General features: G+C 51.6%; 1 protein-coding gene and 1 long non-coding RNA gene across 6 annotated transcripts in view; one reads left to right on the forward strand and one right to left on the reverse strand.

The window, feature by feature from the left end:
• Positions 1–1807: 1807 nt before the first annotated feature.
• The window catches only part of XRRA1 (X-ray radiation resistance associated 1), a 98315-nt gene continuing 85876 nt past the window's right edge, over positions 1808–14246 (reverse strand). For 4 of the 5 annotated variants that reach the window (XM_058305949.2, XM_023585821.3, XM_058305951.2 and 1 more), the window contains exons 13-19: positions 10868–10961; positions 10026–10144; positions 6672–7007; positions 4317–4512; positions 3482–3597; positions 3171–3276; positions 1808–2819 (exon numbers count right to left, since the gene is read on the reverse strand). In XM_058305949.2, coding sequence (XP_058161932.1) covers positions 2566–2819; positions 3171–3276; positions 3482–3597; positions 4317–4512; positions 6672–7007; positions 10026–10144; positions 10868–10961 — 1221 coding nt within the window. In that variant the 3' untranslated portion in view covers positions 1808–2565. The remainder of the gene's footprint in view (positions 2820–3170; positions 3277–3481; positions 3598–4316; positions 4513–6671; positions 7008–10025; positions 10145–10867; positions 10962–14246) is intronic. The other variant, XM_058305950.2, reaches the window with a different exon arrangement.
• The window catches only part of LOC139439885 (uncharacterized), a 56062-nt gene continuing 44473 nt past the window's right edge, over positions 2658–14246 (forward strand). The window contains exon 1 of the long non-coding RNA XR_011649969.1: positions 2658–2766. This is a non-coding gene — a long non-coding RNA (uncharacterized lncRNA). The remainder of the gene's footprint in view (positions 2767–14246) is intronic.

Genomic DNA, 14246 nt, shown 5'->3' on the forward strand with positions numbered 1-14246 from the left:
ACATGCACAGCACTGGCTTCTAGCTTCCCTAGCCATAGCTGTGTACAATGCGTATAATGCCGTTAAGACAGCTGGCATGAGCCATTTCCCATTCCTCAGTAATCATTCCCTTGGTCTTAACAGACATCTCTGGACCCAGGCCCTGGGATGAGCACCAGTGGTATAATCAATTCCTGATACAAGGCAATGTGATAAGTTCAAAGAAGTCATCTAGGGTCAGAGAAGGAGAGCCCAATTCAGCTTGAGAGGAGAATTCAAGGACACACTTTGAGGCTCAAAGGATGAGTAAGAAACATTAGCTCCCATGTGGTCTTACCTAGCTCTTTCTAGAACAGAAGCAGAGTTACTGGGTAGCCCATAGCGCTTCCTCCCTAGGAATTCTACATTGACAGTATTTGGTGATATGTGAGGGAAAAGGAAGCTGTACTCTTTACACTTACTCTCTACAAAGAGCCTCCAAGATGGGAAAGCTAATCAGATCAGAAATTCAGAATGATCCTGGCAGCCTAGAACTCTGGGTTGGGACTATGATTATGGAATGTAAAAAAATCCTGTATTACATACCAAAGGCCAATTTTAAGTATAAAAGAGGGAAAAAACACGCTCTCATATTAGTCATCTGTGTGATAAGGGCTCAAAGCCAAAGGGGGTAATGCCGTGGGTTTTAAGAATGAACAAAGGGCAAAATGTTAGGTGGAATTAAAAAAACGCATTCAGAGAAGGAAGTGTATAATCCCACTGCATTGCACACAGCTGGAATACTGTGTCTAGGTATATGTAGAGAAAAAAACAAGTCTAGGAAAGACTACCAGTTCAGATGATGTCCTCTGTGGGATAACAGAAAGGAATATTTGGTCTGGAGAAGTATAGCTTCTTCAGGATGTTCTCACATTGATGAAGGGTTGGTCTGGCTGGGCAGAGAGGGCAGATATACTCTTGGCTCAAAAGGCAGAGCTAAGATCACTGGGAGACTTGGGCAGACAGCTTAGCTCAATGGCCAGAACTGTCCAGTCACTTTCAACAAATGAAGGGTCAGCCATTGGAGGGAATGAGCCCCCTATCTCTAGATATGCAAGCAGGAGCTGAGTGATCTACTGGGGAGATTGCAAGGCCTTCCTTTCCTGCCTTGAAGTTGGGATAGGGATGTTCCCAGCAGTCCAGATGGTTTTCCAGAACTGGAACCCAGATAGGTTTACAGTATGAATATTGGGGTGCATTCTCCTTCCTAACGTTTGGGGAAGAGTGGTTTTGGGATTCAAGCTGGTGAGTCAGCAACCTGCTGGGCCCTGCACAGGACCGCTATGGGGTGTAGCAGTGTATTGCCTGTATCATCAAGAGCCTGTGTGATTAGGTAAGGTTCTTTGTGACTGACTTTGTAACTTGATATGTGCGACATGTATATGTGACAGTGATGGTGAATGTTGTGTGTGGCTGGGTATCATCACGGGTGGGGTAAATATGTGTGAGACTCATCACGGGTGGGGTAAATTTGTGAGACTGTGTAGCTGAGTATGTTGCATGCACATATTTGTGTCCTCAGAGTCTCAGCCCACAATGCAGCATTCCACCATGCCTGTTCAATAGATGGCTCCTGTCAGACCTGACAACACTACATTTCTATAATTATCTTAATTGCATTGTAGGTTGTAGGAGCCTGTGCTACACAGGGATCCTTGATCCCTCTGCTACTGCTTCCCAGACTCTGGGCCCCAGGAAAGTGGGCCCTGGGGCAGTAGTTGTGACTAGGTCATATCCAGCCTCCAACCCCAAATGCACATCCCTCACGTCCAGCTCCAGTTACCTCCAGACCCCTTGAAGACCCTCTACTAGGTACTCACCAAGAATGGGACGACTCCATGGGTACCTGGGCCAGGACTGGTTTACTTATTGTGAGCCCAAGTTGAGCTTGCCGGGTCCTTTTTAGAGTGAGGGCTCAACTTACCTGCATACAGGACTTCATTCAGCTTATGTCCTGGATTAGAGGCTTTCGGGAAACTCCATGTAAGCCCTCCTCTCCGCTTGCCCTAACTTTGTAGCCTGGCCATCTGATAAGACGGGAATTCCCAACCTGCGCCCCTCCACCCCCCGTGGAAAACTGCCCAGCAGGAAAAGCACCGTCCCGGGGCTTAGGCTTAAACCCCTTCCTCCTTTACTAGGTGTGGGCAAATGAACTGCTGCTGCTCCTCAGTTCGCCCAGCCCCCCGTGTTCTTCCTAGCATGCATCCGTGACTAAGGCAAGTTTCCCACAGCATCTTGGGAAGCTCACCTGGGCCCGGGATTTCCCCCCAGTGTTATAGTGTTACCCGGCCCGGGTTCCAAAGAAAGAACAAGCGGCTACTTGCTCTCTGCACCCACTCTTTATTGCTGCTGGGCCAGGCTCCCGGTCCTGCCCAGCCTTGAGAGGCGAGGCCCCGGCGAGCCCCTCGCTCCCCCGCCGCCAGCAGGAGAGCCCGGGCCATCCCCGGGGGCCGCACGGGTCTCCGCCGGCCCGAGGCGCAGTCGGGGCACGGGGCCCCCGGGGCGGGAGGGGCCAGGTCGGGCCGCGCGCGCGATCCGTGCGCAGCCCTAGCCTTTCGAGTCGCTGGTCGCGGGCTCTGGGCAGAACTCGTCCATGAACTCCAGGAAGCGGCCGAACCTCGGCGGGCCCTGGCTCAGCGCGGGGCGGGACGGGGCCGGCGGGGGCGGCCCGAACACCGCCTGCATGGAGCCGCGCACCAGCCGCCGGTAGCGCGCCCGGAACTCCTTCAGCAGCCGCTTGGCCTCCAGGTACTGCTTCTGGGTCACCAGCCGCCGCTCGGCCCGCCGGCGCAGCACGGCGCCTGCAGCGAGAGAGGCCGGCTACAGCCCCGGGCCCGCCCTGCCCGGGCGTCGCGGGGAGTGGGTGGGAGGGGGCCTGGAAACAGCGTCTCCAGCTTGGGGCAGCGCGGAGGCATTGGCAGCCCCTCTTGATCCTCTCAAGCCATGGTTCTTACCACGCTGCGGGACTCAAGGCGAATCCCTGCCTCACCGTGGGCCCCAGTTGCTCCCTCTGCACACGGAAAGGAGGGGGCAGGCGCTCTCTAAGGGTCTTTCTGCTCGGGATGCAAGCACTTTGCCTCAAACCAGCAAAGAGGGGTGAACGGCTGGATCTCGGGTCCCCGCAGCTGCGGCCGCCCGGGGCCAGGCCATACCTAGAGGAGCCTCCGTAATGTTCCGGGGGTCCCGCATGCGAATGAGGATGTCATCCAGCAGCTGGGCTCGAGTCTTCCGAGGGGGTGGAAGAGGGATCCTCTGGGTCTGACAAGGTGAGGGAGGGTGTTAGCCCAGGTTGAGGCTCAGACTCTCCTGGCCTCACCTCCTCACCTCCTCACAGCAACAGGAAGGGACACACTTGAGGGCAGTGGACAAGCACGGCCCTGAGAAGGTCCCGAGATGACGGCCACGCTGGCACCTGTGGGGCCCCTAAGGGGCCATTTACACACTCGGTGAGGTAGATGTTTACCCGTTTCTCCTTGGGGGCGTAGGGTTTCTGAAAAGCGTCCGTCTTGGGCTTGGAGGAGCGGTACAGGAGTGGGTGCCTCAGCATGTGCTGCAGGGCCTGTGCGTTCTTCTGGATTCCTAGGGCAGGCGGGCTAGGGTGAGTCAAAGCACCCCCTGATTTCTTTATTCCCCATCTCAGAGTCGCCGTGGGTAAAAGGATTGTAGAGGCGCAAGAAGGAAACCTGCTGTCAGAGCTCTCCCTGCTCTGGAGCAGTGCCTGGAGTTCCATCCTGCATTCAGTGACTACTTGTCCCCTCTCAGCATAGATCCTAGAGGCAGATTAGCACTGGAGCCAGGCGAGGGGCTGACCCTGACCAGGTTAACCTCCAGGGCTTTGCACCACAGGGAAAGGAAGCCCAGCTGGATCCTGCTGGGGACAGTGACGCTAGCACATCATTCTGAAATAAGGGGCTCAGGGAGGGCGCTCTCTCCCTCGCCTCAAAACCCATAGGGAGGGTTTTAGTGTTCAATCTGGGGCTTAACTGGGCGGGGAAGGAGCTCGGGAATCTGGTCCATCTGGATGTTTGTCCATCAAACCCTTCCTAAGGAGAGACCCTCTCAACAAGAGCAGCTGGACCCAGACCTGCTGGAATCTGAATAAGCTGTGTCTCCCCAAAAGCCAGTGAAGGCTCAGGCCAGGAGAGGGGCTCTCCGTAGGAAGGGCTTCAGGATACCCTAAGAGGCACCCTTTGACAGCACCCTGCCTGGGAAGAGCTGGCCTGGCTGCAGCCTTGGCTTGGCCCTGGCTTGCTCCGGGCTGTGAAGAACCCTTGCCTGGAGCCAGCCTTCTCACATACCCTTGGGCTCGGTGAAGTCTGGATCAGGCTTAGCGGAGAGCAGCTCCTCATAGCCGTGGTACTTGTCAGGGAGGGAGGCAGATGGGAGCTTCCTCCGCGCCCTCTTCACTTCTCTGAACGTTGCTGATGGTTTCCTTTGGTCTTTTTCCACCTCGGATTCATTCCTCTGGAAAACGGAGGAAGGCAGCCCACTCACCTGTGACGGGAGGAAACACACACGAATCCATTCCCGTAACTGTCGAGCAGCAGCTCCATGCCTGTCCCCGTGCTGAGCGCTGAGGAGAGGCGCTCCTCTCGGGACTTCAGGTGGGGCTGGGAGGGGGCGGAAAGGAAAAGACTAGGACCAGACACCGCGATAAGTGCCACCACAGCAAGGAACGCAGGGGCCTTGGTGAGCTCAGGGGAAGCCCTTAACCCAGCCTGGGGACGGGGAGACTTCCAGGAGAGCTGTCCTCAGGCGCAGCAAGGTGCATTTGGGGGAACTAAAAATCAGTGTAGCTGGAGTGATAAGCAGGGCCCAGATTAGTAAAGCACCTTCACATGTCAAACTGAAGGGTTTTTTCTTGTTTGCTTGTTTGTATTTTCTTTACCCTCACTGAGATGACAAGCCATGGAGGAGTTTTGAGATGAATAAACTGGCTCAAGTTCACTTTTTTTTTGCCCATCCTAAAGGTTTTATAAGACACATCCTTATGAAACCTGTTATTTTATGTAGGCATTTAGTTATATCTTTTATTAAAACTTTTGGTTGAATAGAAAATCTTAACAGAACTATAACACATAAAGACATTGAATTAGTAATTTTGAAACTGCACACAAAGAAAAGCCCAGGGCCAGAGGGCTTCACTGGTTAATTCTACAAAGCATTTAAAGAAGAATTAATACCAATTCATCACAATCACTTCCAAAATTTAGAAGAAGAGGGAACACTTCCCTCTCTATGAGGAAAGTATTCCAGGAGGTTAGTATTACCCTGATACCAAAACCGGGGAAAGACATCACAAGAAAGGAAAACTACAGATGCAAAAACCCTCAACAAAATACTAGCAAACTGAACGCAGCAACATATAAAAAGGATTATACATCATGACCAAATGGCATTTATTGCAGGAATGCAAAGTTGGTTTAACATCTGAAAATCAATTAATCTAATATACTAATAGCAATAAAATAGAGGAGAAAAATCATATGATTTTCTCAATAGATACAATCCAACACCATTTCATGATAAAACACTTTTGAAAAGCTAGAACTAGAAGGAAACTCCCTCAGCTTGATAAAGGGTATCTATGTAAAACCCATAACGAACATCTTACCATTTCTAGTCAACACTGTACTGTAGGGTTCTAGCCTGGCAACGAGGCAAGTAAAAGAAATAAAGCAAGATTTTTTCCCCTAGAGACATGGTTTTGTTCCAAAAAGATTCTAAAATAGTTCATGCAGATATTTTTATACTGTCTGAATTTATATTTTACATGTCACTATAAATCATTTGTGAAATAAAGAGATGGGTGGATAGAAAGAGAGTTAGACACAAATGTATGGGCAGATGTACATCTTGGAAAGATCTGGCAGTGTTCAGACTAGATGGGCAAGACTGGAGGCAGGGAGATCAGTTAGGGAGATGGCATGATAACAACTTTCAGAGTATCCCTGTCAAGTCTTCCGGCCTTATATCCCCCTTTCCCTATGCAGCTCTCTGTGCTCCACTGACACTGACCCATTTGTGGTTCCTGCACAGACAATTTTAATTTCCCATCTGCGTCCCCGATGTTCATGCTGTTCCCTCTGCCCCGAATGCCCTTGTTGCCCACATCTGCACCTTGTTAACTCTTGTTCAGCTTGCAAAGTTCAGCTCATTTGAGCTGAGCTCATTGAGCCAGAAATCCCTCCTGGTCTGGGTAGGGGCATCCCTCTTTCCCCTTGGCTCCATGGCCCTGGGTTTCCTTTGGTCTCAGCACTGATTCTGTGTGGTGTTCGTGCCCATCTCCCCCGTGAGAATGGCCCCTGGAGGGGAGGCCCTGCATCTGATCCACTGTGTTACCAAGATCCCGAGGTGACACCAGAAGTGAGGTGACCTCCAGCAAATGAGCAGAAGCACCAGCAAGCCCTCCTGGCAAACTGCCCTCAGTCAGACCCCAGACGTTGTCTGTGTCATGGAACCAGGACTTGTCCCCACATGTGTCCCGCTAGTAGCCTTGGATCAGTGGATCTGCTAGAAAGGGCTGCAGGTCTGGTTTCTAGACCTGCCCTGTGCTTGCGTCCAGCCACCCATAGCAGTTCAGCCAGCAAAAGGTTGCCCAGGAACCTGTGGGAGCTGGAAAGAAAAGGGCAGGGGAGGGTGGATCCAGGCACCTGGGTTAAGAAGACGGACTCTGTGCTCTTGGTGTCCTCATCTGACAGGTGCTCCGGGCTAAGGTGACCAGCTGTGTCACTCGGGCGGGACATGGTGTCTTCACTGTGCACGGTGGAGTCAGAGCAGATGGGAGGCAGGGGCACGAAGGCACGATGGGGCAGGCTGAGGCCCTCAATGCCCTCTATATCCAGGGAAGAGCTTTTGGCAGTGGGTAGCTTCACAGCTGGCTCTGCTTCTGGCTCCAGCACATTCTTTGAAGGAGACTTGACTGTGTTCCCGGATGGGTAACGGAGCGTCAGGGGCTGCTTCGGCACCTTTGGAATGTGGGTTTTCACCTGTCATGGGAGAAGGCTGGGCTGGATTTTCTCCCTAATCAAGAGTCCCTCCCCCTGGACCTCACCCCCTAAGGCCACAAGGTACAGGGGCCAGAGGACGGCCGAGGATCCACAGGGGGCTGGGACGGGGAGCACGCTCTGGAGCATCTACGACATGCCCTGTCCATGAGGTATGTTGTTTTATTCACACCTCAAAACTACCCAGTGAATAATTAGCCTCATGTTATAGATGAGGAAACTGGGGCTCAAAGAGGCAGAATGACTTGTCCAAGGTCACAGTGTTACTCAGCAGCAGAGCCCAGGCGATCCGATGCCAGTCCTCGGCTCCAGGTCTCATTCCGCCTCCCTGACCACATGGCTCTGGCCTTTGGTCACCTCCCTCCTCCAGCCATGGTTTAACAGACGGCCCTTGAATTTCCTGGGGGACACCTGGCATGGGGTGTAGGGGACATGCCTGCGTCTTCTGGAGAGCAGCAGAGTGCAGGGCCAAGGAAATCCCTTCTTTCCTGCTGAGCTGCTCGGCTTCCTGTAATTAGCGAAAGCCTTCCTTGCCTCAGCTGCCGGGAGGGTGGCTGCTGAGCCGGGCGTCCACGTACTCACTTCCCCTCGGCTGGGCTTATTCCTGCCCCCCTCCACCAGTTTACACAGCGGATTGTTTCCGAGTCTTGAGCAAAGGTGTTTGGTCTACTTTTACAGGCTGGGTAGTGCAGTGGAAAGACCCCAAGTTCTGTAGTTAGAAAAACAGGGGCTGGAATAGAGTTCCACCCCTCCGAGCTGCCATTTCCTCAGCATTTAACAGGGGGATAGTCCTTGTCCTGCTTAGACCGCAAACGTACTCAACACACGCAGGAGTGTGAAGGATGACTGTCTTATAAAGCCAGTTTCTATTTAGGAAAACATCTCCTTTTGGAAAATATGTAAAGCCTCAGTGTTTAGACTTGAAGTCTGAGGGACTCTGTCTTAGAATTCAGGCCTAGGGCAACAGGTGGCACCATGCTTCTGTCCAAGACACCAGATGCCATCTCTTACCAGCTGTGGGGAAGGGCAACAGGGACCCCTCCCGCTCCCAGTCCTGGGACTGCCTGTTGGTGCCTCCTTCCGAGATGGAGGAGTGATGGAGGAACTCTGATCTTCCTCTGTCCTACTGCTACTTTCCCAGCCCCTTACCAAGGGAAGAGTAGATAGTCTAATTGGTCAGAGGTTGATGGGCACTGGGCCTGTTTCACTGGAGGGCTGGCTGCTGGGAATCCAAAGCAGGCTGTGCTAGCTTCCGTTTGCATTCTCAGAAGCAAAGGGCTTGCCCAGCTTCCTGGTTACCCACCAGGTGGGGCCGGGGCCTGCTTGGGCAGGGTCTGCATTTCCCTGATCTGCGCACACCTAGGTATAAAGGGAGGGCCTGCCCCTTCATCCAGATAACTGATTGAGGAGGAGGCCCAGGGGTCTGCACATCCAGCCTCTTCTCTACCACCCCAGTGCTAGCTTGTGGTAGGGAGGCACCCCAGTCTGGCTTCGGGCCTGAGCCACAGTCTCTGGTCTTCCCTGCACCGGGGGTTAGAGGATGTCCGCACAGATTAACGAAGGACTGTTTTCTCTCTCATTTTGCTACTGGCATTTGTGCCTATCCTCCATTAGTCAGAACTCTAGAGGGGCACCTTGGACCTCAGTGCTTTTTTTTTTTTTTTTTTTTTTAATGTGCTAGGGGTCAGGGATTGAACCTGGGACCTCATATGTGGGAAGCTGGTGCTCAGTCACTGAGCCACATCAGCTTCCTTGAGTTGGTTTTTTTCATTTGTTTTGCTTGTTGCTCATTTTAATTTTTTCAGGAGGCACCAGGAACTGAATTCAGGACTTCCCATGTGGGAGGTAGGAGCCCAACTGCTTGAGTCATATCTGCTCCCCATCAGTACTAACTTCAGACAAGTCAGTTCACCTCTCCGAACCTGTTTCCCTATCTGTACGATACCTACCTCTCCGTGTTGGGAGGATTAGGAGAGGGTCTATTTGCCAGTGCTCAGCAGAATACGAGGAAGGGGGCTTGAGAGAGGGGGTGAGAGGAGGACAGACTCGGCATCCGGCTCACTCCGAATCTGCCTCTTCCCCACCTGGCTGATGGGAAGGAGGGAGTGGGATCCTTTGAGGAGGTGCCAGAGAAGGGGGGAGATGATGGAAACCCTTTGAGTTTCTGCCCATTTCTGCTTTAAATTGCTTGCTCTGGTCCTCTGAGAGCTCAAGAGGAGAGCTTGGCTGAATGGAAGCAGGCTGAGAGGGAGTGGCGAGGGAAGAACAGTGTTTAACTTCTGGGTCAGTAGCACCCAGTTAGGAAGGGAGGAGAATTTCATAGAAATATCTGATTTTTCCAGTAAAATGATTTGATTTACTTTTATGGCATCCCGAAAGGCCAGTCTAAGACCACTGGCTGGAAAAGTTAAAGAGGAAGCAGATTTGCTCTCAGCATAAGGACACACTGCCTTAAGGCTCGGGCAGGAGACCTGTATTCGAGTCCTAACACAGCCATCGGTGATTACCACTGATGATTATAACTTGCGCTGTATGGGCTGTGGAGTTTAGAGCATACTTTCATATCTGTTGTTTCATCCAGTGCTCTCAGCAGCTCTGAGAGGTTTTAGAGTGAGAAAACTGAAGCTCAGAGAGGTGAGACTCCTGCCCGAGGTCAGGCAGCTGTGGGAAGTGAGGCAGCCAGGCTCATACCTGGGTCTTCTGACTTCAAGGCTGGGGCTCCGCCCAGTTCTCCACAGCTCCTTCTCTGGGCCTCAGTTTTTCTGTAAAAATAGGGGGTCAGACTCAGTGACCCCCTAGGCTGTTCCCTACTCTGACTCCTTGGGCCTCTCTTGTCCCTCCTGGTGTATCTGGATTTAGCAGAGCAAGGAAAGGAGACGACGACTGAGCCTCGTGGAGGTTCGGGCCCTGTGGAATCAGGAGCCCTGCCTTCGGGGCAGTCTGCTCCCATTTAGAGGCTCCGCTCCCCTGGGATGGGGGCCCTGTGCTTGGAAGCCTTACCTTCCGCGAGTCCTTTCGAGGCATCAAAATATGTGGATGCTTAGCCTTTACTATTTTCTTTCGAATTAAGTGGATCCCCAGTCGCTCCTGGAGGAAGCTTTTTAGCAGTGGAGGGACACCTGGTGCCATGATGGGAAAATGGCAAGATTAATATTAGCCACCATTTACTGGGGCTTATCGCGTGCTGCACACAGTTCATCCTGCTTTACATGCGTCGGTGTAAGGTATTTCATCCTCACATCAACCCTATAATATCTCCATTGGACAGGTGAGGAAACTGAGGCACAGAGAAGTAAGGCATTTGCCCAAGGCAGCAAAGATGCTGTGGAGCGGGGATTGCCACTCCACCTGTGCAGTCCAGGGCCCCCAGCTGCCTCCAGCTGCTACAGCTGGGCTAGGAAGCTCCCCTGCTCTGGGAGGGGAAGGACCTGCAGCTGGGCCCGTGCTCCTCCCCAGCTGGGAAGCGGAGGAAGAGGTCCTAACAGATCAGCTCCAGAGGGCAGAGCCCAGCTTAAAGAGCTTGTACAGGATCTAGGTAAGCCTGTTTTTCATTCCCAGCTCTGCCTCTTTCTTGTTGTGTGTGACCTTGGGCCGATCATGAACCTCCCTGTTTCCTCCGCTGTAAAATGAGGACAATAATGCCTGCCCGACAGGGTTGCTGAATGCATGAGCTGGTGCCGAGGACGTGTCTGTTGTTTTCTCCACTCCTGATGCACTGTGCACCTCCTCCACCCCCAAGGCAGAAAAGATCCCAGGGCTTGGCATCCATGAGGTGGGGCTAGGGGTGCCCACGATGCCCCTTGGGCACTGGGGTGGGTGGGGCAAGGTTCGTGGCACCATACCTCGAGTATGGGCCACCAGAGGGTTGTTATGAAAGATGAGCTCACAGAGCGACGGGAAGAGAGCTACCGGCAGTACAGCATCCTCCTTGGCGATCTGCAACCATGCAGGGGAGACCAGTCAGAGACCTTGCCCCTGGCCGGGAGCTTCCGGCCCCACCCTGCAGGGCTATGATATTAATACTTGCTAGGACTGGGGGTGGGGAAGAGCTGCAGCTGTGGATGGGGCTCCCTGCTGCGCAGTGCCCTGCCCCTGCCGCTCACACCCAGGAGAACCCTGCCCTTCCTGTCTGAAATTCTGGCATCACTGTTTCATGTTTGAGAGTTAAGAATTCTGTTCCCTTCTCCACACTGGATATGGCGCCTCCACCAAGTACTGGGGATGCTGGTGACAAAATAAGAACAAACACTTGTATAGCACTTGTCTCACAAGGAGTCTGGACATCTGGTGAGGCACTGACTTTGACTTCAGGATACAATTTGTTTGACGCTTCACCTTCCTCAATTCAAACCTCCACACACCCTGTCAGTCTGTCAACAGCACTCCTGATGGTCCCCTTCCCTGAGGCTTGTCCTGGACCCCGATCTGGGGAGGAATAGGGGGATATGGCAGAGCCAGGAGTGAGCCGGCCTGCACCCCCACAGGGTCCTTACTGAGCAGGGCAGCTGGGACACCTGGGGCCTCTCGGGGAGAGTGTTAGCAGGGAACAGTACCAGTGCCCTCTGAGGAACCGGAAGTGGTGCAGAGGTCCTGCAGACCCCTGGACAGGCTGGGAGGCGCTGGGTCAGGCGCAGGCCCGTGGAAGGCTCCCAGGTCAGTGGCTGGAAGAGGCTGTGCACTTTAGTTTGGCTTCCCCTGGAGCCCTGTGGGTAGCACTAGATTTCCACTGGGCAATTATTCATACTCTCTCATTTTTGTTCATTTGATCAACAGATATTTACTAAATGCCTACAATGTGCCAAGCACTGAGTTGGGAAAGAGCAAAACAGACAAGATTCCTACTCTCAAAGAGCACTGCCGAGTGAGAAATGTGCCTTGAAGGAATAGTAACCCAAAGGAAAGGAGATTTACAATAGTGCTGGGTGCCACAAAAGAAAGGTACCTGAAGTATGAGGGTGATTAGACCTAGTGAGGGAGGAAGGGAGGTATGTGTCCCTGAGGTCTGCACGAGGGGTAGAAGGAATTAGAGAAGGCAGTGGGGGATGGAGTGTGTGGCAGAGACAGCTATGTGTTCATCCAAACCATTTCCTCTACTTTCTAGGCACACAGCTAGTCTATAGCTCCTCGATTCTCTAACAGCTAGGTATGGTCAGATGACTCAGTTCCAGCCAACGCAGCACGGGTGGAAGTGATAACTGCCACTTCCAGGCATAGGCCATTCCAAACCTCCTGTGTGAGCCTCCACTTCTTCACCACCTTCCCCTCACCCAGCCGTCTAACCACCAGATGCTTCCGATTCAGTAAGGTACTCAAAGATCCTGTGGATGCCAGAGCCACAAGCCAAAGGGGGCCTGGGTCTCTGAATGATCGCGTGGATGGCTACCTGACAACCAGGATATCCACACTGGACTTTGTAAGAGCAAGAAATAAACTTTTATTGTGTTAAATCATTGACATGTTTGTTGCAGCAGCTAATATTACTTGTTCCAAATACTGCAGAGAGGAAGCATGTTCATACAAAGAGAACATGTATGAAATGCCCCATAGCAAGGAGGAGAAAAGCCTGTCTGAAAAATTAAAGTGAGGCCAGTGTAAGTAAAAGCAGAGAGAAAGAGGGTGCATGGTGCAAGATGAGGCTGGACTTGAGGGCCAGGTCAAACCTAGTTAACGATTTCAGTCCTTGGGGACTTCACTAGATGGATTTTGGAAATCTAAGCTCATCGTTTGACAAGACTCGGCGCTGGATTAGATATGGAGGGAGGGGTAAAGGGAGGAGAGAATCGAGGATGACAACTCATTTTGGCTTGAGTAACCGGAGGGATGTGGAGCTATTCACCAAGACAGGGAACAGTGGAAGAGCATCAGATCTGAAGGGAAAGAGCAGTAACTCATTTCGGATATGTGCCCTTGGGAGGTACCTTTGAGACCTCCAAGTAGACGTTGTCAAGTAGGTAGTGGATACACAGGTCTGGAGGACATGTCTGCGTTGCAGGTAAAAATATGTGAATCACTGTTGGTGGGCCAGTGGGTACCTGAAGTCATGCCTAGGGAAAGAGGACAGAGTGAGAGGAGAAGAGGGAGTAGGAGTGGGCCTCCAGGGACCCTAACACTTGATGGTCTAAACCAGGGCTGAGCAGACTTTTCCTGTCAAGAGTGAGATGGTAAATGTTTTAGGTTTTGCGGGCCATACAATCTCTGCCCCAGCTGCTCAATTTTGTGGTTGTAGCACAAAAGCAGCCATGAACAATTTACCAACAAATGAGCATGGGTGGCTGTTTTCCAATACAACTTTATATATGGTCTTTAAAATTTGAATTTCAGATCATTTTACATGCCATGAGATATTATTTTTCTTTTGACTTTTTCCAACCATTTGAAAATGTAAAAATTACTTTTTTCTCACAGGCAGTATAAAAAGGAGGGTTGGCAAATACAGCCCATGGGTCAAATCTGGCCCACCATCCGTTTAATGAAGTTTCATTAGAACACCACCACGCTCATTCATTTACATATCGTCTGTGGCTGCCTTCACAATACAACAGCAGAGATGAGTAGTTGTGACAAAGACCATGTGGCCTGCAAAGCCTAAAATATTTACTATTGGGCCTTTTACAGAAAAAGTGTGCCGAGATTTAATCTAGACACCATAGAAGGAGGATGCCTCTACAGAGGAGGCTAAGATGTTGATAAATGACTACATAATGGTGGTCAAAGGTGTAAAGAGTCTTCTGAATGCAAATTAGGTGGTTAAGAGATAGAATGGGAGGGGGAGAATTTAATTTTGCTCAGGATGTGAAATTCCATCCATTCAAATTAAGTGATTAAAAAGTCAAAGAATTTTGCCATTAAAATCAGTAGAGGCCTTTGAAGAAGGAAGCTGACATAGTGTGGGCTGCTTGTGTTATAAAGGCACATATAGCAAAGGCCTGAGAGTGGCCTGTGGGAGCGAAGGGTTTCAGTCCTACAACCACAAAGAACTGGATTCTGCCGACAACCATGTGAGCTTGGAAGACGACCCCAAGGCTCAGATGCGACTTCAGGGCTGGATGACACTTTGCAGCTTTGTGAGAACATGAACGAGAGAAGCCAGTCAAGTCATGTTTGGGCTCTTGACCCACAGAAACCCTGAGAGTTGTAAGCCACTAAATTTAAAACACTAAATTTGTGGTAACTTGTTATGCAGCATAGGAAACGAATACATTACCTGACCCCCACCAAAAA

This window comes from Dasypus novemcinctus, chromosome 10 (assembly GCF_030445035.2).
Source record: "Dasypus novemcinctus isolate mDasNov1 chromosome 10, mDasNov1.1.hap2, whole genome shotgun sequence".
Lineage (NCBI taxonomy): Eukaryota > Metazoa > Chordata > Mammalia > Cingulata > Dasypodidae > Dasypus > Dasypus novemcinctus.